The 23,591-nt window shown below is 43.1% G+C and overlaps 1 protein-coding gene across 4 annotated transcripts in view; it reads right to left on the bottom strand.

Moving 5' to 3' along the window:
• ARHGEF26 (Rho guanine nucleotide exchange factor 26) overlaps positions 1-23,096 on the bottom strand; it is a 141,068-nt gene extending 117,972 nt beyond the window's left edge. For 2 of the 4 annotated variants that reach the window (XM_021069689.1, XM_013982141.2), the window contains exons 1-4: positions 22,776-22,910; positions 21,202-22,354; positions 19,805-19,844; positions 15,685-15,830 (exon numbers count right to left, since the gene is read on the bottom strand). In XM_021069689.1, coding sequence (XP_020925348.1) covers positions 15,685-15,830; positions 19,805-19,844; positions 21,202-22,287 — 1,272 coding nt within the window. In that variant the 5' untranslated portion in view covers positions 22,288-22,354; positions 22,776-22,910. Of the gene's footprint in view, positions 1-15,684; positions 15,831-19,804; positions 19,845-21,201; positions 22,925-23,014 lie in introns of those variants that run through there. The other 2 variants (XM_021069691.1, XM_021069690.1) reach the window with 2 other exon arrangements.

Genomic DNA, 23,591 nt, shown 5'->3' with positions numbered 1-23,591 from the left:
GGAAATCCTGAGATACCAATGCACCTAAGCTACAAGCTGCCGCAGAATATCTATGTCAAAGGGCCAGAGATCTGGATAACCAAAGGTCAGATAAATGGGGTCAAATGAGGACCTGTCCAAACGTCTAGGTGGGAGTAGGTAAAAAGATAGAACATGGGTTTTTTTTTTGTTTTGTTTTTTGTTTCATTTTGTTTTGTTTTGAATAGTAAGAAGTAGAAGACAATGGCGCATTTAAAAAAATCATATACTTAATTTAAAAAGACGTCAAGGAAAATGCCAGGGACCTCCTGATTCATTTGTTCAAAAAAACTAGATCTCCTCTCTGATTTACCATTGTTAAGCTTATTTCTATAATCCTCATCAAAATTCATGGATTTCAAGAAAGAGCAAGCTCTCCCAGCCTCTCAGAGGTAACCTCAGGACTGCTAAAACTGTGGCAAACTCAGATAAGGCAGGCCAGGGCTTGGGGCTTTTACCCTGCCATGGCCCACATTGCCCTTTACAGACAGAGGCCAAAGATTCCTGATGGAAACCAACTATTTCAATACCAGATATGAGGCCAAGACTACAACCCACCAACAGAGAGGTCATTAAAGGTACAAGAATAAACTGCTGTGCTTTGTATGATTTAGGAGACAAGCATGCGTGAGTTCATGTGTAACCAGCCCTTGCTAGCCAGCATCCCACATCCAGCCAATTCCTGATTAAAATTTCTGGTTGGTCCCTCATGTATTTCTCACATTGCTGCTGTATCAAGTGCTTACTATGCACCAGGTACTGTTCTTTTTATGCATCTATACCTTTTAACAACCCCAGAAGGGAGGTATTACTATTGCTATTTTACAAAGTAAAAAAAATGGAGACATAGCAAAGTAAAGTCACTGTTAGCCCTAATAAGTGGCAAAGCTGGGATTCAACTCAGGCTTGCCTGCTGCCCCCAAGAACTATCTCTGAACCACCCCAGTACACTGCCTTTTAAAGCTTCTGCTTCTGAATTTCTGCTTCTGATTTTCAGTTGTGCGACCTGCAGCCACTCTTCCCGTAAACTACCGTCCTCCCCCTCGTTGCCCCAGAAAAGACACCTCCAACTGAATTCCTAGCTTCTGCTGCAAAGAAAGCTAAGCTCTCAGCAGGGCGCCTGACAATTTAACTTGTTGATTAGTCTTGACATTTGTGGAATCTCCACAAATTCCTCTCTTTGACTTTTATTACTGAGCCTGGATCCAAATGTACTCATTCTCTACCCCCATGAGAGAGAGTCCCACTTCTTTTTTTTCTCGACAATTAAGAGGAGAAAATGAGATGAGGACATATATAAAAAACTAATGACAGAGAAGTAGAGAGGATGAAAAGGAACCCAGTTTTGGGGAAAAAGATAATTCTGTAAAATTATTTAATAAAAGATGAGCAGTTTTAAAAATTGGAATACTTAATAAAATACTGAGGAACTAATTTAACAACATACTGAGGACATACAGTGGTGAACAGTGGTCAAGGCAAATTTTGGTCTTAAATGTTGTGTTCAGTTTTGTAACAAGGTGAATGTATTTGCACATAACTTTTGTAATTCAAAAATAATTGTTTTAAAGAACGTAATTTTAATTTTGAATTTGAAATTGGAATATTAGGAACAAACTAATGACTAACAAAGGGGAACTGTTTAAAGGAACCAAACATCAGAGTTCCCGCTGTGGTGCAATGGGATTGGGGGTGTCTCAGGAGAGCTGGGACTCAGGTTTGATTCTTGGTCCAGCACAGTGGGTTTGGGGGTCCCACACTGCCATAGCTGCAGCTTAGTTCGCAATAGAGGCTAGGATCTGATCCCTGGCCTGGGAACTCCATATGCCAAGGGGCGGCCAAAAAAAGGAAAAAAAGAAAAAAAACACCAAACATCTACCTACTTGATGAAATATAACACGGGCTTTACAAAGCTTGTTGTGGAAGAAAGTGTAATGACATGGAAAATCATTCACAACATTGTTAAGAGAAAAACAAAAAAGGGTGGGTTACAAAACAGCAGGTCTAATGACCTGAGAAGATATTTACAACATTGTTAAAGGAAAAAAAAGAATGAGTAATAAGACAGTATTACTGTATTATTAAATTTTTGCTTAAAGAAAAACTTTATATACACATTAAGAGAAAAAAGATCTAAAATGTTACATACCAAAATGTCAACAATGATTGGAGAAGGAGAGGGATTTCAATTATAAGTTTTCTGGCCTAGGGCATGTGGAAAAATCCCAGGCCAGGGATGGAACCCACACCAAAGCAGCAACCCAGGCTGCTGCAGTGACTTCGCCAGATCCTTAACCCACAGTGCCACCAGGAAACTCCTTATATTCTTCTTTTTATGTATAGATACTTTTTGATTTGTCTATAATAAACATCTCTTGAGAGAGTTACTTGGTGGCTTAGTGGGTTAAGGATCCGGCATTGTCACTGCTGTGGCTCAGGATGCTGCTGCAGCTTGGATTCAGTCCCTGCCCCAGGAACTTCTGCATGCTGCAGGCAAAGCCAAAAAAAAAAAAATCTCTTGGCTTTGGAATTAAAGTATCACTTTTTGAATAAAAACTAGGATATCTACTCACTTAGGATGGAGCATGATAATGTGAGAAAAAAAGAATGTATACATGTATGTGTGACTGAGTCACCTTGCTATACAGTAGAAAACTGACAGAACACTGTAAACCAGCTATAATGGAAAAAACAAAAATCATTATTAAAAAAAACTAGAATATCTTTCAAAATATTCTCTTAAAAAAGAAATAAAGCAATCAAGGCAGGTAAATGAACTGCTGAAGGATGGCAAGAATACCTGCGTTTCTTTGTTGCTGCCCACAGGAAAGCTAAAGGAGTTAGAGGTAATCACTCAATAACAAAGGGAGGCAATGAGAAAGATCTCGGTCAAGGCCAAACCAAGCAGTGGTTTATGAGGCAGTGCTGAAAATGAATGATGACAGGCAGGTGTGCCAGTGGAAGAGCAGAAGGGGACTGGGCTGGAGGCGAGTACTTGACAATGACGCCAGTGACACACAGTGAAGGCATGAGTCAGGAAGGGGCTGTTGAAGGCAGAACAGGTCTGAGGGGCTCCTCCTGCAGAAGAGGACACCTATTTGAAAGATGATGCCAACATCTTTTGTTTTTGTTTGTTATTTTTGTAAAGTGGCAGATGGATAAGAATGATCAACTCCAAACAGGCAGCTCCTCAGAACACTGACACTGAAGTAACTTTTAAAAAGAAAAAAAATTTTTTTTTTTGTTTGTTTGCTTTTTAGGGCTGCACCTACAGCATATGAAAGTTCTCGGGCTAGGGGTCAAATCAGAGCTATAGCTGCTGGCCTATGCCACAGGAATGAAGGATCTGAGCTGCATCTGTGACCTACACAACAGCTCATAGCAACGCCAGACTGCCAACCCACTGAGGGAGGCCAGGGATTGAACCCACATCCTCATGGATACTAGTCAGATTCATTTTCACTGCGCCACAAAGGGAACTCCTGAAGTTACTTTCTTAAGTTTGCAATAAAATCTAAACTGAGCAAAGCCTATTTCAGAAAACTCAGTACTAACGTGAAATGATGCTTTACATGAGTTGTTCAAAGCATGCGATGGTGTCACTGGACAGGAATGACCTGATTACATGAAAGAGATCTGAGAAATAGGCACAGAATTACCACTGTTATCCCATTTTCCTATAACAAGCTTCATTTAAGCAATATTTCATACTTCTTTTGCTTTTATTTCTTACTCTTCTGTCCACCTAACCCATCTCATTTTAGTCGTAATCTCTACAGAGCACTTTCATGACCTTTACCGCTTTCTATGATACCTGTGTCAGCCATTCTGGCATTCTGTCCTACATTCTTTCAAAAACATCATTTAAGGAGTTCCCATCGTGGCTCAGTGGTTCAAAAATATGACTAGGAACCATGAGGTTGCGGGTTCGATCCCTGGCCTTGCTCAGTGGGTTAAGGATCCAGCATTGCCATGAGCAGTGGTGTGGGTCGCAGACGTGGCTTAGATCCCGAGTTGCTGTGGCTCTGGCATAGGCCGGCGGCTATGGCTCTGATTGGACCCCTAGCCTGGGAACCTCCATATGCCACGGGTGCAGCCCTAGAAAAGGCAAAAAAAAAAAAAAATTCACTTAAGACATTTCATTTCTATTGCCTTCTAAACCAGCTTCTAAGTTCCTACAGTGCAGGTCCTGGGTTTTAGGCTCGTTTTGTTTGCCCCATCCACCCCAATGCAGCAGAATACAAATGAAATTTGGAGTCAGATACCAGCATTTTCCGTAAACTACAAGCTATTGCCACTTAGTGAATGGCAAAAAAAAAAGCCCAAGAATTTCTGTTACCTCTATTTATTTAAAGGTAACAAAACAGAGAGCACAGAATAGAAAATGCCATAGCACACTGCAGGTATTACAAGTAGTCTGCTTTGTAACACTTTTGTTTGGGATACAAAGGCATGTGCACACATGAACACACATACTGGGTTACAAGTAAAATGTTTACGTCATTATGTTAAGCCACTGATAGAGACCATGGTTGTAATGTCAATGCCACCAGGTGTAAATTTACACTAGTTATGTCAGTCACGACGCTTAACACTCCCAAAGACCCTTACAAGAAAAGCTGTTCTATTCAGAACTTCCACAAAAGCAGCAGCCCAAGTGGCCACATTTCACACCACCATGCATCCCGGAGGCCAGATCTGATTGGAAGAGCGCTGCTTGAGCACCTGAACAAATAACAGTAAATGTTTATGTGACCTCTTTAAGTGTGTGTGTTGAGGGGAGCTGAGCCAATATGATTCTCTCCAAAGAAACTGAACTGGGTAGTTATACATGGAAGCAGAAAGGGTAACATGAGGTGGGGCAGGATCAGACTAGGTAACCTCAAGTCTAAGTTATAAGAACTCAGAAACTCTGAGGATGAAGGAACTCTCAAAGGAGAAGACAAACATGGCAAAAAAAAAAAAAAAAAAAAAAAAAGTGACAATAAACCAATTCATGACAAGAAGATAGCCAGCAGGCCACTTCTGAGACTGAGTCACATTACTGACCAAGTACCAGAGGGAAATGTGGTTTCTCCTCTTCCAGAGCCCTAGGCACATGCATTCATTATATATGGCAACTTGAGAGGCTCTGTTCCAGGTAATCTCAAGACACTATGGAAAACTGTAGGAGAGTCATCACAGTTGACATCTGAGTCTCAGCTGCCTTAATATGAAGTGGGGAAATAGTACTTGCCCTCATGTCATTGTCACAAAGACTACATAAGCTGGGTGAAATGACCTAGTACCATCCCAAGTACACAGTACATCCTCTGCAAATATTGGGTCAATAATTTAACTGCACGTAAACAAATTAATACCATGATACAGTGATAGGTCCCAGAGCCACAGCTATCTTGCAAGTCAGCCTCTGCACTGCCTCTCATGTTGAGACCTTTGACACCGGGTAGACAGAAGTTGGACAGACAACAACCATACTCCTTCACACATCACCACCAGAAGCAGGGTTTCCTGCTGCCCCAAATGGGAACTGCTCCACTTTTATGTTACTGCAGTTGGATGGGCTGCTAGCAAAGTTTATCTCCTACACCAAAGGGGAAAATAATCTTCAACTTCCTTTCACTGGCAACAATACTTCCTTCTGTAGAAATGGTCATGAGCTATAAGCTATAGTCCTTTTCCTTCAAATAACAGATATACAAATAATAAATGCCATCATAATTGTAAGACAGAGAGCATAGATTAATCACATGGAAAATCAACAGGCTGTAAGTACTCTGCTCAACATCAACCAGATCTGAGAAACACGCTTTTAAGCACTAGTCCCATATTTAAAGACTCAATAGTAATTTTGATGGTGACAACTTCTCTAATCAATCATCATGGAGACGAATCACCCTGTGGATGTGACTCTGAGGAACAGTCCCATCAATGGACCAAGGGAAGAGACATCTCAAGAGGACATCTTGAAGTCAAGAGGGCAAATACAAGAATCTGATGGATGATTTCCACAAACCAAAGCTCAGTATGACAGAGCCCTTCTCCACAGTTATTCAGAACTCCTTGAAGTAACTGAGACTTCTTTCTTTTTACCTAATTACACGGCATTCCTACAGACTGTTACTGTTCTTGAACACACCCCCTCCATGTCCTCAAGTGGAAGATAAGGCTGTGATTTAATGTTATTTCATAGTATGCACATATCTACCACAGGTAGGTTCTATACTATGAAGATTCCAAGTTTCCCAGTGTATCAAAGACATTTATTAAATCCAGGATGTAGTCAAACCACCATCAAAATTTTTTCTTTTACAATAAAAACTAAAAAAAGCCTCCAAAGAGTCCTTAAACAGAAAACTTCCTGGCTATTTTCACTTTGGAGTAACTTTCTGTTATTTTCACTTAGGGGATTAGATTTTTGCCTTTATTCATTGATTCATACATTCACTCATAAATTTGTCACATATTTACGGCAAGCCTATTGTAAGTCAGGCACTGTTTCACATGCAAGGGATGTAACAGGAAACATAACGAACAAAATCTCTGCCTTCATGCAGCTTTTATTCTGGTGGCAGTAAGTGGACAGTTAGTGAGAAAAGTAAATCACACTGTACGTTAGAGCAGTAGATGTCTAGAAGGTGGTAGTGAGAAAAAGTCATGTGGAAGAGGAGCTATTTATTGTAGGCTGAGGAGACAGCACATACAAAGGCCATGAGGCAGAATGCATCTTGTGTTGGGGCAACACCAGTGTGACTGAGCAACAAGCAAGACAGAGAAGCAGAAGATGAGACCAGAAGGGTAACCAGGGGCCAGAACACACAACCTCACTGGCTTGGCCTTTCCTTCAAGTGGAGATAAGAAATCACTTATGGGTTCAGAACAAAGAGACAATATTTCAGTATATCTTAACAGGATTACAAATCAACAATATAACTAGATAGGAGGGAGTTCCTGTCATGGTGCAGTGGTTAACGAATCCGACTAGGAACCATGAGGTTGCAGGTTTGATCCCTGGCCTTGCTCAGTGGGTTAAGGATCTGGCGTTGCTGAGCTGTGGTGTAGGTTGCAGACGCAGCTCAGATCCCGTGTTGCTGTGGCTCTGGTGTAGGCTGGCGGCTATGGCTCTGATTGGACCCCTAACCTGGGGCCTCTATATGCCGCGAGAATGGCCCAAGAAATGGCAAAAAGACGAAAAAAAAAAAAAAAGAAAAAAAGAAAAAAATCTAGATAGGAGTTCCCACCATGGCTCAGTGGTTAAGGAACCCAACTAGCATCCATAAGGACATGGGTTCGATCCCTGGCCTCGCTTAGTGGGTTAAGGATCCAGCCATGAGCTGTGGTGTAGGGTGCAGATGCAGCTCGGATCCTGTGTTGCTATGGCTCTGGTGTAGGCTGGCGGCTACAGCTCTGATTGGACCCCTAGCCTGGGACCTCCATATGCCACGGTGCGGCCCTATAAGGACAAAAATGTGTGTGTGTGTGTGTGTGTGTGTGTGTGTGTGTGCATGTATATATATGTATAGTACATATATATGTATTGTATATATATATATGTATATATATAAAACTAGACAGATGCTTTCTAGAGAAGAGACCAAAAGGGATCCAAAGGAACAAAGGGAACTGAGCTGGGAAGCAATGGGGACAATCTGCCTTCACGTGGACAGAGCGGCAGCAGAGAAGTAGCTCTGTTCTGAAGGTAAAGGCAACAGGCTTTGCATCAAATCTGAAGCTGGTTACTGAAAAGACAGAAGAGTGAGGAATGGCTCCAAGGTTTTTGACCTTTGCAACTGGAAAACAGGGTCCTTATTTGCTGAGAAAAAGAAAAGGCTGTGAGAGAAGCTGGTTTTAGATGCTGGTTAGATACCAGAAATGAAGCTGGATATCCTTGTCCTTGTCTGATGCTCAAGGAGAGGTCTAATGGAGAGATAGAAATTTGGAAGTCATCAGAGCAGTGATGTATTTAAAGCCACAAGACTGGATGAAATCACCAAGGGAGTGCAGATAAGAGAAAGGCTCCCAGGATGGAGCCTCGGAACCCTCCAATATTTAGAGATGGAAGCATGAGGAGCTCAAGCAGATCCAGCTGCACTGACTTTATCTTAAATCTTCTGTCCCTCCATCACCCTAAAGGGTCCACATATGTGATGTTTTCTCTGCCTGGGACTGGCCATCCTGCGTTTGCCCCCTCCAACAACAACTCTGACCTGATACTTATCTGGTGGCCACTCAGATGGCAGCTCCTGCCACCTCCTTTGCCACCTGCCCTTGACTGACAGCATCTTGCCCAGACAGGTGTGTCACACACACCCCCTCCCCACCCCCCAGCCTGGATCTCAGAGCAGCACCAACATGTCTTTCAAGGTATTAAAGCAGTTTCGTATGTACTTGTGGGATTATCTGATGTCTGTCTTGCCATTCAGGGTGTCCGTAAGGACAAGAAAGCAGGTGGAGTCTGTCTGTGCTCTATCTCCCATGTCTAGAGCAGGGCCTGGCAGAGAGATGCCCTCCATAAAGACCAGGTGAATGAAGGATTCATTCATCAATTTTCTGCTCAATGAAATAACATGCTCTTGGTCTGGGTCCCGGTCTAGGTTTCTAGTTGAAACATCTCTGTTTGTAGTTATGCCAAGCAAAGCGAAATATCCCTATCATCACCTCCTCCCACTTTCTAGGACACCTGTCTCTTCTGCTCCTTACCTGCCCTCCGGGTCGAAGGCACACACACCCACATTTTCACATCCCACTGTTCTCTCAGGAGAATCACTAACATAAATATTGGCACATCTACCACTCAATTACCCTTTATGTACTAAGCTCCAACCATAGTAGTTTTTCCTCAATCTCTATATATTTTTCAGAAGGGGTTATATAGTTAAAGTTCCACCATTCCTATAATTCAGAAAAAGGAGAACTTCTAAAGGTGATATGAACACCATGGAAATGTAGTCAGTACACAGGGCGCCACAGTGAGGGGTCCCCAGTATTTGGATAAAGTCAAGAAAAAAATGTCCCCAAACTGAAGCTGAAAAAAACAAAGACAAAAATTATATGCAAATATTTACATAGACACTTGTGTGTGCATTTTTCTAAAGAGAAGGTCCATGACTCACAGCTCTTATCAGTCTCTCGAAGCAGATATAAACCACCCCTTCTCTGGAAACGACAGATGGCAAAATGCATATCCATCCTATAGAATAACACAGCAATTAGAAAAAAACACTGGAGACCATCATGTGTAGACATGAAATGATTTCTAAGACAGGAAAAAATAAAGTTGTTACATCTGCACAGTGTATTATATATGTAAATGCAGTTGTTACATCTGCACAGTGTATTATATATGTAAATGCAGGTGATCTTTATTTTTCCCTACTATGTACATACACAGACTTTGAGAAGAACGCTACCAAATGGAGAACCACACCGCCTACAGAAAAGGAGAAGGAGACTGGGATTGCAGATTTAATCAAAAGTGACTTTGTAGAAATAATGCCAAGTAATTACACTGCAAGCCACATGGGAACACTGTAAACCAGCTATAATGGGAAAAATAAAAATCATTATAAAATAAAATAATAATAATACATTTTTAAAAAGTGACTTTGGTCTTATCTGAAATGTTTAATTTTTTTCATGGAGAATGTGCTGTGTATTGCTTATATAGTCAAAATTAATTTTCAAAAATCTTAAGGGAACATCATAATCTAATTGAACTGAAATAGCAAGAGCATAGAAGAGCCCCAACCTTGCCTCAGGCTTAGCAGGCCTCAGCTCCAACCCACTTCACTGGACCAGGATCTCTGCTGGGGGTACCAGGTCTAGGGACATGGACCTTGAATTCTGTTTATAAAGGTACAAACAGTCCAGGAGACCTACTGTCCAACTAAACAGTGTGCATGAGTACATGTCTGAAGCCCTGACTGACTGTTTACACTTTATGAAAACCCAAATGTGAAAAATGGGAATGTTTTTCTATTTTTTTAAACATAAAAGATAGATACGATAAAAGGCATTAATCACCATCTAAGGTGAAAAATAATTTTATGTACTGCTGTGTTGCAAAAATGTAAATGGAAAATTCTATGACTGAAGAGGTTATTTTAAGCAGCAAGTCAGTACACAACTGAAAATTAATTCAGACAAGTGTGAAACTGTAAGGGAAAAGGATGAAATTTTCTATGATCTCTAAATGCATTAAGTGTTTCTGCAAACAGAAAATATTCAGGTTTATTACATCTGTTACGCTCTGATGTTCAGGAGAAAACAGTATGTCTTTCACAATAAACATGGTGTAAATTCAAAAAGAATAAGTCCCACCAAATGGAACTGCTAAGACTCCAAAGTGTGTTATATTTTCAACTGAATGAAATTACATTTATAATCAAATGTCCAATTTTCAAATTGTCCTTTCTCACTGGGCAGTTGCAAAAAGTAGTCCCAAGCAGAGCAAACTGAGTGCCTTAGGAGCTGAGCCCAGAACTTCAGAGACCAAAGTCCTAAGTCTAGATATGAATCTAGCAAGGCACAGTAAAGGTTACTGAAGAAATACTTCAAAGAAAAAAAAAAAAAACCAGTTCCACGATAGAGCATTTAACATTTTTGAGCAAACTGAAGAAATACTCCAAAGATTACTGATAAAGCCACATGTCTGCAAGCACAAAGAAAGAGTACAGTAAGAGGATGACTAGATAAGGTGGATATTAGGTGACTGTATTCAGAGTTGAATTCAAGTGGAAAGTTTGCCTGTGTGTTTGCTTTTACCTCTGGAGCCTGAACACCCTTGTCAGAGGTATCTGGCATGTCAAGGTGATGGAAATTACACAAACACACCCCATGGCAAATAAATGGGGTTAGGGCACGGCTGGCGAGTATGGCTTTAGTGCTGTCACTGAACTTAACAAAACAAACTCTAGTTTCGCAACCTTCATTTTTTAGTACCACACATAGTGCATGATGGGGGAGGGGTCAAGTTAGGACAAAAAGCAAAAGGATTCTAGTCAAGATTTATCTTTTATTTTCTGTAATACTGTAAATCCTTCTGGGAGCCCATTAAAGGATGCACCTTATTAAAAATCTGAAGCTCACTCTGCCTCTAGAAGACTCAGCTGTTCCATACCTGGCAAGTACTTAGTGTTCTATCTCATGCTAATCATACAATCAATATTTTCCATCAAACCCACAAGCTTCTCCTAGAGCTCCAAGAACTCTGGCTTGGTCCTCACAATGCCATTTTAGGTGGGTCTCTAGCAATTCACTTATGCTTGGCAGGTTTCTTATCTCCGGGTACAGATCTCCAATGGATGTAAGAATGACTTCAAATTGAAATCTCAAATTCCTTCTACTTGTGACCAACTAAAACTGGAAGACCATGATCATTAATTTATTTTTTTATTTTTTTGCTTTTTTAGGGCCATACCCACGGCATATATAGGTCCCCAGGATAGGAATCAAATCGGAGCTACAGCTGCCAGCCTACACCACAGCCACAGCAATGTGGGACTTAAGCCGTATCTGTGACCTACACCACAACTCAAGGCAATGCCGGATCCCCAACCCACTGAGCAAGGCCAGGGATCAAATTCACATCCTCGTGGATACTAATAGGTCAGCTTTGTTTCCACTGCGCCACAATAGGAACTCCGGGAAACCATGATCATTTAAATTATTTCTCATATATTAGTGTTTCCTGAGACCTGAAGAACAGCATAAAGGTATGCTCCCTGGAGGGAAGAGATCCTCTACTTCCAGTGAAGACTAGATCTTTACACTCAGACAACTGAGTGAAGGAAGAAGAAGCCTGGCACATCTGATGACATTAAGGAGCCCAGGTTATGCTTCTGTCCACCAGAGAAGACCCTTCTACATGGAGAGCCTGTTGGCAGAGCCACCACTGCTGTATACATTCACCACCAACCCACTTTAATCTTACCAAGGAAGCCTGTGGCAGCCTAAGCTCTTCTAAGTTCTGCTAAAGCCCAATTGCATGCCTCTCTCATCCAGTTCCAGTTTTCCCTCATTTCTAAGTGACCACAGCGCTAAGTTAAACCTGTCCCAACACCATACATGAAGAACTGCCCATCACCTGTGTGAAACCCAAGGAGACACATCACTCACAAACACACTAAGACAAATTACATACAGACCAAAGGCGTCAGGACCTTAAACAATCAGAGATGACTGCAGATTGCAGCTCTTTTAAAGATTCTTTCACCTCTTGGATGCTTCTTATGCTTCTTACAGTCAACTGATAAGAAAAGTTCCATCATCTCAGGAGGTAGTTGGGTATTGGAAGCAAAGATAAGAGATTTTTAGAAAATGAAACAACCAACAGCAGCTTCTGCACAGGGATGCTCACACACACCCCTCCCAAGTAGAAAGTCAAGGCAGATGCTAAATGGAGACCCAACCCTTTGCCAGAAAACTCCTTGTCCTACTCCCTTTCAGGGATCAAGGCTTTACTTAAAGGAGAGATTTGAGTTAAAGACCAGATAGAGACAACCATACTAATTTGGTACCATTAAAAGCTAAGCATGGAGGAGCTCCCATTATGGTGCAGTGGAAACAAATCCGACTAGCATCCAGGAGGATGTGGGTTTGATCCCTGGCCTCGCTCAGTGGGTTAAGGATCTGGCATGGCCATGAGCTGTGGTGTAGGTCACAGACTTAGCTCAGATCTGGCCTTGCTGTAGCTGTAGCTCTGATTTGACCCCTAGCCTGGAAACTTTCATATACCGAGGGCACAGCCCTAAAAAGCAGGAAAAAAAAAAAAAAAAGTCTAAGCATAGAAAGATGATGCAAACAAATACAAAAAGCCAAAGTTTTTCAGGAGATTCCCCAAACACTGCAGCCCCTTTACAAGGAGGGATCAGGACGCGAGGTCAGACAGAGAAATGGAGGTGCTGACCCCTTATGGAAAATGTCCAGATATTTCTCATCAGTCTTGAAGCCTCCTCTCTTTAGGGTCCTAACTGCAAGCTGAATATTTACTAATTGCTAGTAAAAAAGTAATGGCTTCCATGGAGTTCTCGTTGTGGCTCAGCAGGTTAAGAACACAACCAGTATCCACAAGATGTGGGTTCAATCCCTGGCCTCGCTCAGTGGGTTAAGGATCCAGTGTTGCCTTGGCTGTGATATAAGCTGGCAGCTGCAGGTAGGATTCGACCCCTAGCCCAGGAACTTCCATATGCCGCGATACCCCCCTAAAAAGAAAAAAAAAAAAAAAGTAATGGCTTCTAAAAATATAATGGCTGCTTTTTTCCATTAAAATCTCTATTTTCTTAAAAGCCAGAGCTGCTTGCATCTTTTTTTGGAGAGAAAACCCATGTGGGAAGGACAGAAGAGAACTTCAGGACAGTGATTCTCCCTGGGGAGGCAGGAAGGAGAAAAGGACTGGAGAAAAAGGTAGTTAACTGGATTGGTCTTAAAAAATAGAGGCCTGAAGTCAATATGTTCAAATGCTAATATCTATTCAAGCTGGGGGGCAGGTACCTGGAAATCTATTATACAAACATGTTCGAATTTTTCTGCATGTTCAATGCACTTTAGAATAAAAAAATCAAAATGTTTTAAAAGTGAAACAGAGACACAAAATGCACAAAGAAAATGCAGGCTGGTGCCCAAGTGATGAGAAATGGCAAAGTCCAATCATGCCGCTTTGATTAAATGTGATTGCCAAGCAACACAATAAATACACATAAGCCTCCTGGGAACACTCAATTCCAAGATAACACACACTGCAGTTAGAATCCACTTTATAGTTTTATATGTTATCAGCAGATAGTCTTCTGATAGCAATCTTGTTAACAAAAGGCACATCAGTACATGGATCCTTCACCGAAGAAAATGCATGCCCATATTTGAAGTTATACTGAAGGATATGCAGTATTTTCATCTAAACGAAAGCCAAACTCCAGGAGGCATAAATATGGCCGCCTGGTTTTCGGTGGTAAAGCTGAGTTGGAGCAGGGTGTAAGTGACACAGAAGTACACACATTTCTGTTTAGCATTCAGAGAGAAGCAAGATTTAGGCCTAATAAATGTAGCTGCTGCCCCAAAAAAGAACTCAAAAAATCCAGTTTTCATCTCGGGGATCCTCTACCAAATGGTCCACACCAACAATGGAATGCCAGCCATTAAGAGCCAAGATGGCCTGTGTGGGCCTTGTCCACACTTTTTCCAAGTATCTGCTTTGATATATAATACCACGAGATCATCAGATTAGAGAATAAGGCTACCAATATGCTGGTTCCATGAGGATACCACCTTGTCATGTGCAAAATTCATAGAAGTATCACAGAAGTTGCAAACCACTGGCACAGGGGCCAAGTTTGGCCCACAGATATTGTTGGGCTCATACAATCTTTCTTTAAAAACATGAATTAGGACAATACTGGTAAAAGTCTGGCCTTCTGTATTCTCTTTCCTAAATATCAGAAAACACTACAACACTTGGCTGATTTGAGCTAAGAGGCAACTGCTCAATTTATGCAAGGCCCACGGACCACAGTCCCCACAACTCCCCATCTCCCACACTCATCAGCATCACTTATGACACTACTGGCCCTGTCCCAGTAGGCATTTCAATCTATGGCATAACACTAAGGGTTTCATACCATGGGGGCACTGGAAATACATAACTTCTCCTTAGAACAAAATTAGGGGGTTGGAGGGGCTTGCTTTCTAGAATCCTGGATTTCCAATACAGGGCAGAAGAGAAGAGGGAGAGCCTGGGGCAGAAGTCAACCCCACCATCAACATGCACTGATTTCCATGGTCAACTTTATAAGCTCCACTATTTGCAACTTCTTTACTTATGCTAGCAGATTCCCCAGATATAAGAGATTCCCGACTCTGAACAATGCTCATTTCAGCTTAGGAGGGAATTACCTCTGTCCCCATACTGCCCAAGAACTCACAGAGGTGCACTGGCTTTTGATGCAATGCTCCTACCCTCAAGCCAGCCATGGGGATTCCTTTCTGCTGTGAAATGCATCAGAGGCCCACAAAGGCTGTACCCAAACTCACATCAAGTAAACTAAGCATCACACAGTGACACTGTTAAGCCAGGAGGAAAAGAAATTATGGCTAAGAACAAAAGACATTTGATGCAGAGAGGAGAAATTACTCATCAACACAAAGACAAGTGTCAGACACAAAAAATGCACACAGGAGGACAGGAGAGAATGCCATTCATTAAAAAACTTCAAGAAAATATAAGTGTGTCTACACCAAATGAAATTTCCAAGGAAGAATTGTAACAAGGTCCCTATTGTGCATAGGTACATATACATACTTGCACACCCATATGGACACATACCCATAATTATGATAAAGTTCAGGATATATTAAGTTACTACTACATACACACTATATTTTTTTTAAAAAAAGGAAAAGATACTGAATACCAACAATTTCCAGAGTCCGTAGTACATCAGTCTCAAGATACTTTATAAAAATCTGATAAAATTTTCCTAATCAGAAATGTCCAAGTTCATGTTCTCGCTAGTGCAGAGTTTCAAGAAATATTTGTCTCAAAAGAAGAGTCTTTCTCCTTAGGACTTCAGGTTCATTGATAGAGAAAAATTAAAACCACATCCATGCATAAATTCTAAAACTCACTCCTTCCACCCCCCCCAGTTAGAAAAGGAGAAGGTACACACTCACCGCAGAGAGCTGACTCCACGTGGACCTCAGCGGCTTATGGTGAATTACAATTTTTTCATCTGATTTCTCTTCTTTGGGCTCTGACTCTTCATCGGAGTCAATGTCAAGGGCCTTTTCTTTGTAGTTCTGATACAGGACAGCATTTTCTTAAAAAAAAAAAAAAAACAAAAAAACAAACCAAACCCTACATGTCACTGCCCCCCATTGCGACTTGTTTTAAACAAACATCTGCTCTTATACAATATTTGGTCTCCGTAATAAACAAGACACAAATGGATTTCATTACTGAGGAGTCATTACCAAAAAGAGATTTTATCACTCATACAACTCTATACCCAAAGCATCTGCAGGGGAAGGGGAAGGGCTAGTACATGAAACACCAACTGAAGCAAAGTTTCCTGTCCATCTCCCAAGAAGGCTGTCTGTTACATTGTTTTTTAGGCTAAATTGAACTTATACCCTTTATCTATTTAACAAACATTTATTGTACATCTACAATGTGCTAAGGGCTGGAAGTAAAGAAAATAAGACTCTTCCCATGCCCTCATGAGCTAAAAATGTAATGAGGAAAATCATCAAAGTCATTCATTAATTTATTCATTCAACTGATATTTAGAAATGCCTACTGCATGCCAGCAACTGCTAGGCACTGGGGATATAATGTTCTTCATGGAGCTGACATCAGGGTGAGGAAAGAAGGATAATAAATAAACAAGTAATTTTTATAATATATCAGATGCTAACAAGTATCATGGAGAAAAATAAAACAGGGAAAGGAGGAACATTATGAGGACGGGGGTATATAGATTTCAAATAGGGTGGTTTAGGAAGTCCTCACAGAGGTGACTTTTTTTTTTTTTTTTTTTTTTTTTGGCTTTTTGCCTTTCTAGGGCCGCTCCCACGGCATATGGAGGTTCCCAGGCTAGGGGTCCAATCAGAGCTGTAGCCGTCGGCCTACACCAGAGCCACAGCAACGCCGGCTCTGAGCTGCGTCTGCAACCCACACCACAGCTCAGGGCAATGCCAGATCCTTAACCCACTGAGCAAGGCCAGGGATCAAACCTGCAACCTCATGGTTCCTAGTTGGATTCATGAACCACTGAGCCATAACGGGAACTCCAGAGGTGATATTTAAACAAAGATCTAAAAGAGGTGAGAAAGCAAGACACCGACACTGAACAGCTGGGGAAAGAACAGCCCCATCAGAGAGAAGAGCAAATACAAAGGCCCTGGGGCAGGAGTTGGTCTGCTTGGTGAATGTCTATGTACAAGGATCAGCAAGGGTAAGGGAGGGGAGAAAGGACAGGAGATGGGGGCTGGGCATGAACAGAGGGCAGATCACGTAGGGTCTTACCACAATGCCCACAAAGGACTTTAGTTTTTCACTCCAAGTGAGAGGGCAGGTCATTTTAGGGTTGAGGACACAGTGATCTTGCACAAATACATACCTATAAGCTCAAAGATTTATATTCAGGTGCTCTGAGAACAGACTGCCAGCAGGATATGATCTAGTCTGGAGGTAAGAGAGGTGTTAATGAGGAAAATCTAAAGATCTGAAAGCTGAGAAACGACAGAGCTACAGAAAAAAGCACAAGCAAAAGCCCTGAGGCAAGAGGAAATATATTACCTTAGGAGAACAAAGGAAGGTCATGCACTGGAGTGTGGGTGTCTAGTGGACAAAGGGTATATGGTGAGTTTAGGGAGAAGAGCCAGACAGTCCAAATCAAGCAGAGCTTTGCAGGCAACATTAAAGAACTGGATTTCTTTGGAGTTCTGCTGTGGTGCAATGGGATTAGCAAGATCTCCGCAGCATTGGGACACAGGTTCAATCCCTGGCCTGTCACAGTGGGTTAAGGGTTTGGCATTGCCACTTGGGCATAGGTCACAACTACAGCTCGGATCTGATCCTTGGCCCAGAAACTCCTAAAGAAGGGCCAAAAAAAAAAAAGAAAGAAAAACAAGAAAAAAGAACTGTTTTTTTATCCTGAGTACAAAAGAACTGAGTTTCTTTCATACTGTAAAGGTTGTGTTTGATCTTGATTGCAATGGGAATCCACTGAAAGGAAAGACTTACTAGACTGTAAGAGAAAAACACTGACTACTTAATGGACTAATTAGAATGCAATTAAAGTGGTCAAAGACACTGAAGACTTGAGGGGATGGACTAGCTATGGTGGTAGGGATGTTTCCTAGCTCTGTAGGTCTCATAACTGAAACGTAGGAGATGGGAACTCCTGAAGAGGTTCAGCTTTAGTGGCAAGATTATGAGCTTGGTTTGGGACATACTAAGTCTGAAATGCTTTTCCCATCCTCTGAAGCCAGCAAACATCTGCCTCACCTCTCATCAACTACTTCATGTTCCATACGCACTATCACTAAAGTTAATCCTGGAGTTTAGACAAGATTTTACTGTTCTTTGATGGTTGTGCCGATGTAAAGCAGATTATGCGGGTACAGACTGAGTTTCCCCCACCTCTGAGTGTCCTTTAAAGAACTTAGTGTATGGCACAAAAAGGTATGCATATGTTGTTGACATGTCTCATTCATTTTCACAACATGGGCAATAGTATTATTAGCCTCATTTTACCCAGGATGAAACTGAGGCTCAGGGAAGTTAAGAGGCTTGCTGAATGTTATTCAACTGATGAGTAGAAACAGCAGGATAGGCGCCCAGGTCCCTGGTTCCAATATCCAGGTCCTCACCACTCTACCTCACAGTTTCCTATTGTTAGTCATTAACGTTAAGACTCCTGCACTCCTCATGAACATATATGTGAAAAAGAATTTCTAGGTCATCATATTTGAGAAGAGGGAAGAGGGCCCACGCAAACAGCTCCTTATAAAAGGAAACAAAGTAAAACTAGTAACAATGAAGGTCTCTCCTCCAACTTAAAAACAGCTCAACATTTCTAATCCTTTGAGGCAAAAGGTCCCAAAATCAACATCGAATTCCAGAAGATGCAAAACACCTCTCAAAATTGGTATCAGGTAGATGCTCTGTTCACTTCACGGTCACAGTGTGGTACAAGAGGAAGCAAAGTGGACAAAGAACTAGATCTCTGCCCTGGTCCTGGCTGTGTGACAGTGGAAAAGTAATAAATCTCTTTGAGCTTCCAGATTCCTCAGTTATAAAACCTGGAAGATGAATTTATCCCAGCTAGCTAAAATATGGTATCTGGGTTTCTTCTCCATAGAGAACAGTTTTCTAAGATTGGTACTTTTTATAAACTGTTTATGTTTAAATGATCTGATGGAAACTGATTTTTATAAGAATTATATGGGAAAAAGTAATCACCCAAGGTGATATAATTCTGGGTGGTTTTATATTAGATTTATGTATAGAGGGGCATACCCTTCTTCATTATTCTTTAAAGGCTGGAAAATCTTAGCATTTCAAAGCATGTCAGGAAGTAACTACCCTCACCTCCAGCAAGCTCCCCCAGCCCTACAAGGGTTGCAGCTGGGGCTTCTCCTTTCATGCTCTTCCAGTCCCTTGACACTGGATCCACCTATTTACACAAAGTCTGCTAATCTGATTAGGGTCTGAACACCTGGTGAAAGCTGCTTTTGTTTTTGAGATACTTCACAAAAATACAATATGGGTTCCAAATTCTTAGTAGTATGCTTCTGTCTGCCAGCCAGGAGGGTTAGATTTCCCTCAAATTGAAACTTGATTAGGAAGCTGGATGTCAGAAATAATATTAAAATGTAGAAATACAGGGAAAAGAACATTAAGTCAAAGGAAATATGACCTAAGGAAATGTGACTTAGGATCTAAATGCCAAACTCAGCATTTTTAACTAAAAGAACTAGAGCTTGCTCTTACTCTTTCTCCATTTTTTAAGAGAGGTGGGGATAGAGCCAGAATAGAGAAAAATTAAAGATCCCAGGACACTGGTCTGACAAAGTCATCTGCTTACAAAGAATACCATTAATTCTATTCATGGCTGGTATCATCAAATGAAAATTTAGCTTAGCGTAGAGCCTTGTGCTGTATAATTTGGGAAGAAGTTGCACATTTTTCTCATCTTGTGTTTTTTGTTACTTCAGTTGGATTTCAACTTATAATTGATATTCCACATTGAAACAGCAATAAAAGTCTGGAAAATCAAATGCTTACCTTCCCCATCAAATGTTCCTTGTCCTTTCAGCATTTTTTTCTAAGAAACAAGAAAAGCACAAAAGAGAAAAGCAAAGCAAACTATGTATGAATAAGCCAAACAGAAAACACTATTTTACGAAAAAGTACTTTTTGTGTTGTTACATTCATTAGATTTCCAAAAGTGTATAGCAGATGATCCCTGGAGTGGTTCATTCATACAACCACTACAAGTCACTAAAAAGGTAAATAAAATGTACAATGTCCCCCACACTCAGTAAATACAGCTTGGCAATCCTCAAATGACCAGTCGTCCATATTAATTTCATTACTCATGATTCACCATCACTGTTAAACTCAACTTTGCTATACTTGCCCAGTTGGAGGGGGGAAAAAAAACACAAAAAAACGTTATGTAATTTCTTTAAGCCCATAGGATCTAAAATAAAACAGGCTTGCTTGTGTATTATACATGTGACATTTATATAGACTGGTTCCAGTTCTCTGATTAATCAAAAAAAGATGTGGCTGCCAAAAGGAATTTCTGCCCTGTTGCTGAGATCTGTCTTGTGTCTGGAGAAGGCAGCACATGCACACTCCAAAATCTCCTTCTCTAGCCTTTCCTATTTCTTTATGTCATATTTGGTAATATTTTAAGGAGTGCAGCTCCTAGGTCCCTATCTGGGAGCAATACCACACCATTCATGGGCCCTGAAGTTTGGAGCAATCAACTCGTTAGATGCACTCAAGGATTAAGTGAGCACAAAGTGGGAAGAATAAACAACCACAGACAGTGGTGACAGCAAAAAGCAACAACAAAGATGACAAACTATTTTTATCTTTTGTGATTCTAGCTACTGATTTTTGAAATTCACATTTGCCTGAATGGTATTTAGTATGTGATCACCACTGTGAAAAAAATTCAGTAATTAAATAATCAGTGTAAATGATTAAAATAATCAAATAGGCTCAAAGGAAATCAGTGTTTTCCTATAGCAGCTGTGAGGAATCAGTAACCAATCAGACAGCTGACCACAGTCAAGACTGCAGAGCCACACCTGCCCTCCACTCCCTTTTCAGCTACATGTATTAAAAGTGTTCTGGATTCACTAAGCCAATTCTTAATTTGCTGTACCTTTCCCCCATTTGTCCTCCACATTATGCCCAAACTTAGAAAGTTAAAACAGTGGTAAGAGTTTCTGTTCCTCCCATAAAGCTGCATTAACCTGGGCTGTGCCTGCCAGCAATAGAATGGCGAAGAGATAAAAGGGCAGGGGTCTGATCAACAAACAATAGAATTAAAAAAGAACAATCTCTTCTGGTTTCCTCTGTGCCCCTCCTCCCCACCCTCAACACCTTCACTAGTAGTTTAGAGAATGCCTGACTTAGTGACTTGCCACATTCCTGCCCATTCTTACCTTTATCCTTCCCAGGCTGGAAAACTTCTCCTTGTCTTCCATCACAGCTTTCAGAACAGGCTGGGACATTCTGTTCTTCTTCTTCGAGGTGGTAGGACTGTCAAAGTCAACGCCACTGACCACGGCCCTGCGATAGGACGTGGACCGCAAGCCTCTCCGCAGAGACCCCGGGCTGTCCACGTCGTTCTCCGCCTCGCCCTCGTCCTCTGCAGGGCCCAGGGGTGCTCCAAGTCCTTCCACCATGCTGCGAACCTTGAGCAGTCTCTTGTGGGGCTCCACATTCTGATTGTTAGATTTACTTATTTTAATTTCCGAGGCCAGGCTCTTCGGAATGATCTGATGTTTCCCCACTTTGAGGGCGGCGGGGCTGTTTGTGCTCAAAACCACTGAAGGATTCTCCGGGAGCTCATTCTCCTGTGAGGGCAGCCTTTGGAGGGGGAGTTTTTGTTCTAAGTACCTTTTCTGGGGAGCAGGAGAAAGTCTCGAGGGTGTCCGCTCAGGGTCCTTGGCCATCTGGCCGGGCAGCGAACGGGCGCCTGGAGAGGCGATATTAGGAGTAAGCCCATTTGCAGCAGACGAAGGCAGGGGGCTGGCGGGGAATCTGGCCCTGTCTTCCGAGCTGCAGGGAGCGGGTACTTGAGGAGTCCGCGGGGGGTGCGGGGGGTGCAGCTGCTGCGGCGCCGGCGAGGTCACCGTGCCATTCGCTGGGGATTTGGGGGCTCCGCCCGACGCCACTTTGGGTACCTGGGGTGACTTGGGCCGTCGAAGCCGAGGAGAGACAGCCCTGCACTCCGGGGAGACGGTCCTCCCATTGGTTACCGCTCTCCGATGGGCGCAAAGAAGCAGCGGGCTCCTCTGGACTGTCCTGCCGTCGGAGGAGGTGGGCACCTGAGCCGGAGTCTGCACCGCAGGGAGCGTCCCTCGGTCCTCCACCGGGAAATCCGTGATCAGCAATCCGCTCGGGCTCTGGTAGGACTGGGGCCTCGGCTTGCTCCGGCCCAGCAGCTGGGGCTGAGGGGTTGAACGCCTCCGCCACAACGGGGTTAAGTTGTTGCTGGAAAAATCCACTTCGCTCTCGCCGTCCATAGCGGAGCCTTGGTGGGGGGCAGGGAGCGAGTCAGCCCCGGGGTGAACAGCACCCAGTTAGTCTTGCCTAAAGAGGAAAGAAGTCATGGAACTTTGCCTCTGGACAACCAGGAACGCCTTGCAGACACGCGCGCTCTGAGCCCGGCGATCACGCGAACGCTGCGCCGGACACAACTGCGCGTCAAACACCCTCCCTTTCTCGGGCAAAAACTGTGCCCACCGCCCGGCGCAGTCCCGCTCAGAATCTGGGCCACACTGTGGGGTACTAATCCAATCACCTCCACGTCTCTCCGGAGCCCAAAGACCACCCGCACGGAAAGAGACCGCCACCAATTCGCCGGGTGCAAACTGATGCACAAGAAACTTGGGACGAGTTCAGCTTTCTTGGGAAACTCGCCGCGGGACGCTCCCCTCTTCCGCCATCCAGCCGCCCGCCCCCGTCGTTGGTCCCCTAGCACTCTAGCTGCCCGGCTCACAGGTGGATTTACCTTCAGGGCTTTGCAGAACCCGGGGCCAAAGAGCACCCACCACCCGGTGGGTGGCCCAGGTCCGGGACGGAATCGCGGCGGCGGGAGCTCTGGAGAGCTCTGCAGCGGACTAGGCTTCGGCTCCGCCCCCAAGCTTGATCCCTCCCTCAGCATTGACCACGCCCGGGCCCTCCTCTGTCTGAGCCACCCCGGAGCTGCTGCTTTCCCGCCCTGACTCTGTTAAAAACAGACAAGCGCACCTGGGCTGAGCGCGGAGCTCCGAGGTTCCCGGCCGCGAGATGTAGTCAGGGGGCGGCGTGCGAGCTGCCGGCGCGCGGGGTTGTTGCCGGGAGCACAGCGTGGGAACGAGCGTGGGAGCCCTGCCCAGACATAATTTACGAAGCCCTGGGCCTCCGGACGAACCTCCCTAGTAGAAACCGGGTGCCAGGCAAAGTAGAGTCTGTGAAGCGCTTGAGCTGGAGCGGGTAGCTCTGAACGCAAGAAAGCCAGGCGCCTCACCATTCAGGTGGTCATAAAACACAAATCCTTTGCCCTTTCTCCTACTTTTTTTTTTTTTTTTTTTTTTTTGTCTTTTCTAGGGCCGCTCCCGGGCATATAGAAGTTACAAGGCTAGGGGTCTAATTGGAGCTGTAGCCGCCAACCTGTGCCAGAGCCACAGCAACACCAGATCCAAGCTGCGTCTGCAACCTACACCACAGCTCACGGCAACGCCGAATCCTTAACCCACTGAGCAAGGCCAGGGATCGAACCCGCAACCTCATGGTTCCTAGTCGGATTTGTTAACCACTGAGCCACGACGGGAACTCCTAAAATATT

The sequence above is a fragment of the Sus scrofa genome, chromosome 13 (genome assembly GCF_000003025.6).
Source record: "Sus scrofa isolate TJ Tabasco breed Duroc chromosome 13, Sscrofa11.1, whole genome shotgun sequence".
Lineage (NCBI taxonomy): Eukaryota > Metazoa > Chordata > Mammalia > Artiodactyla > Suidae > Sus > Sus scrofa.
Note: the sequence above shows the minus strand (reverse complement) of the source record. Positions and strands in the feature narration are given on the sequence as shown.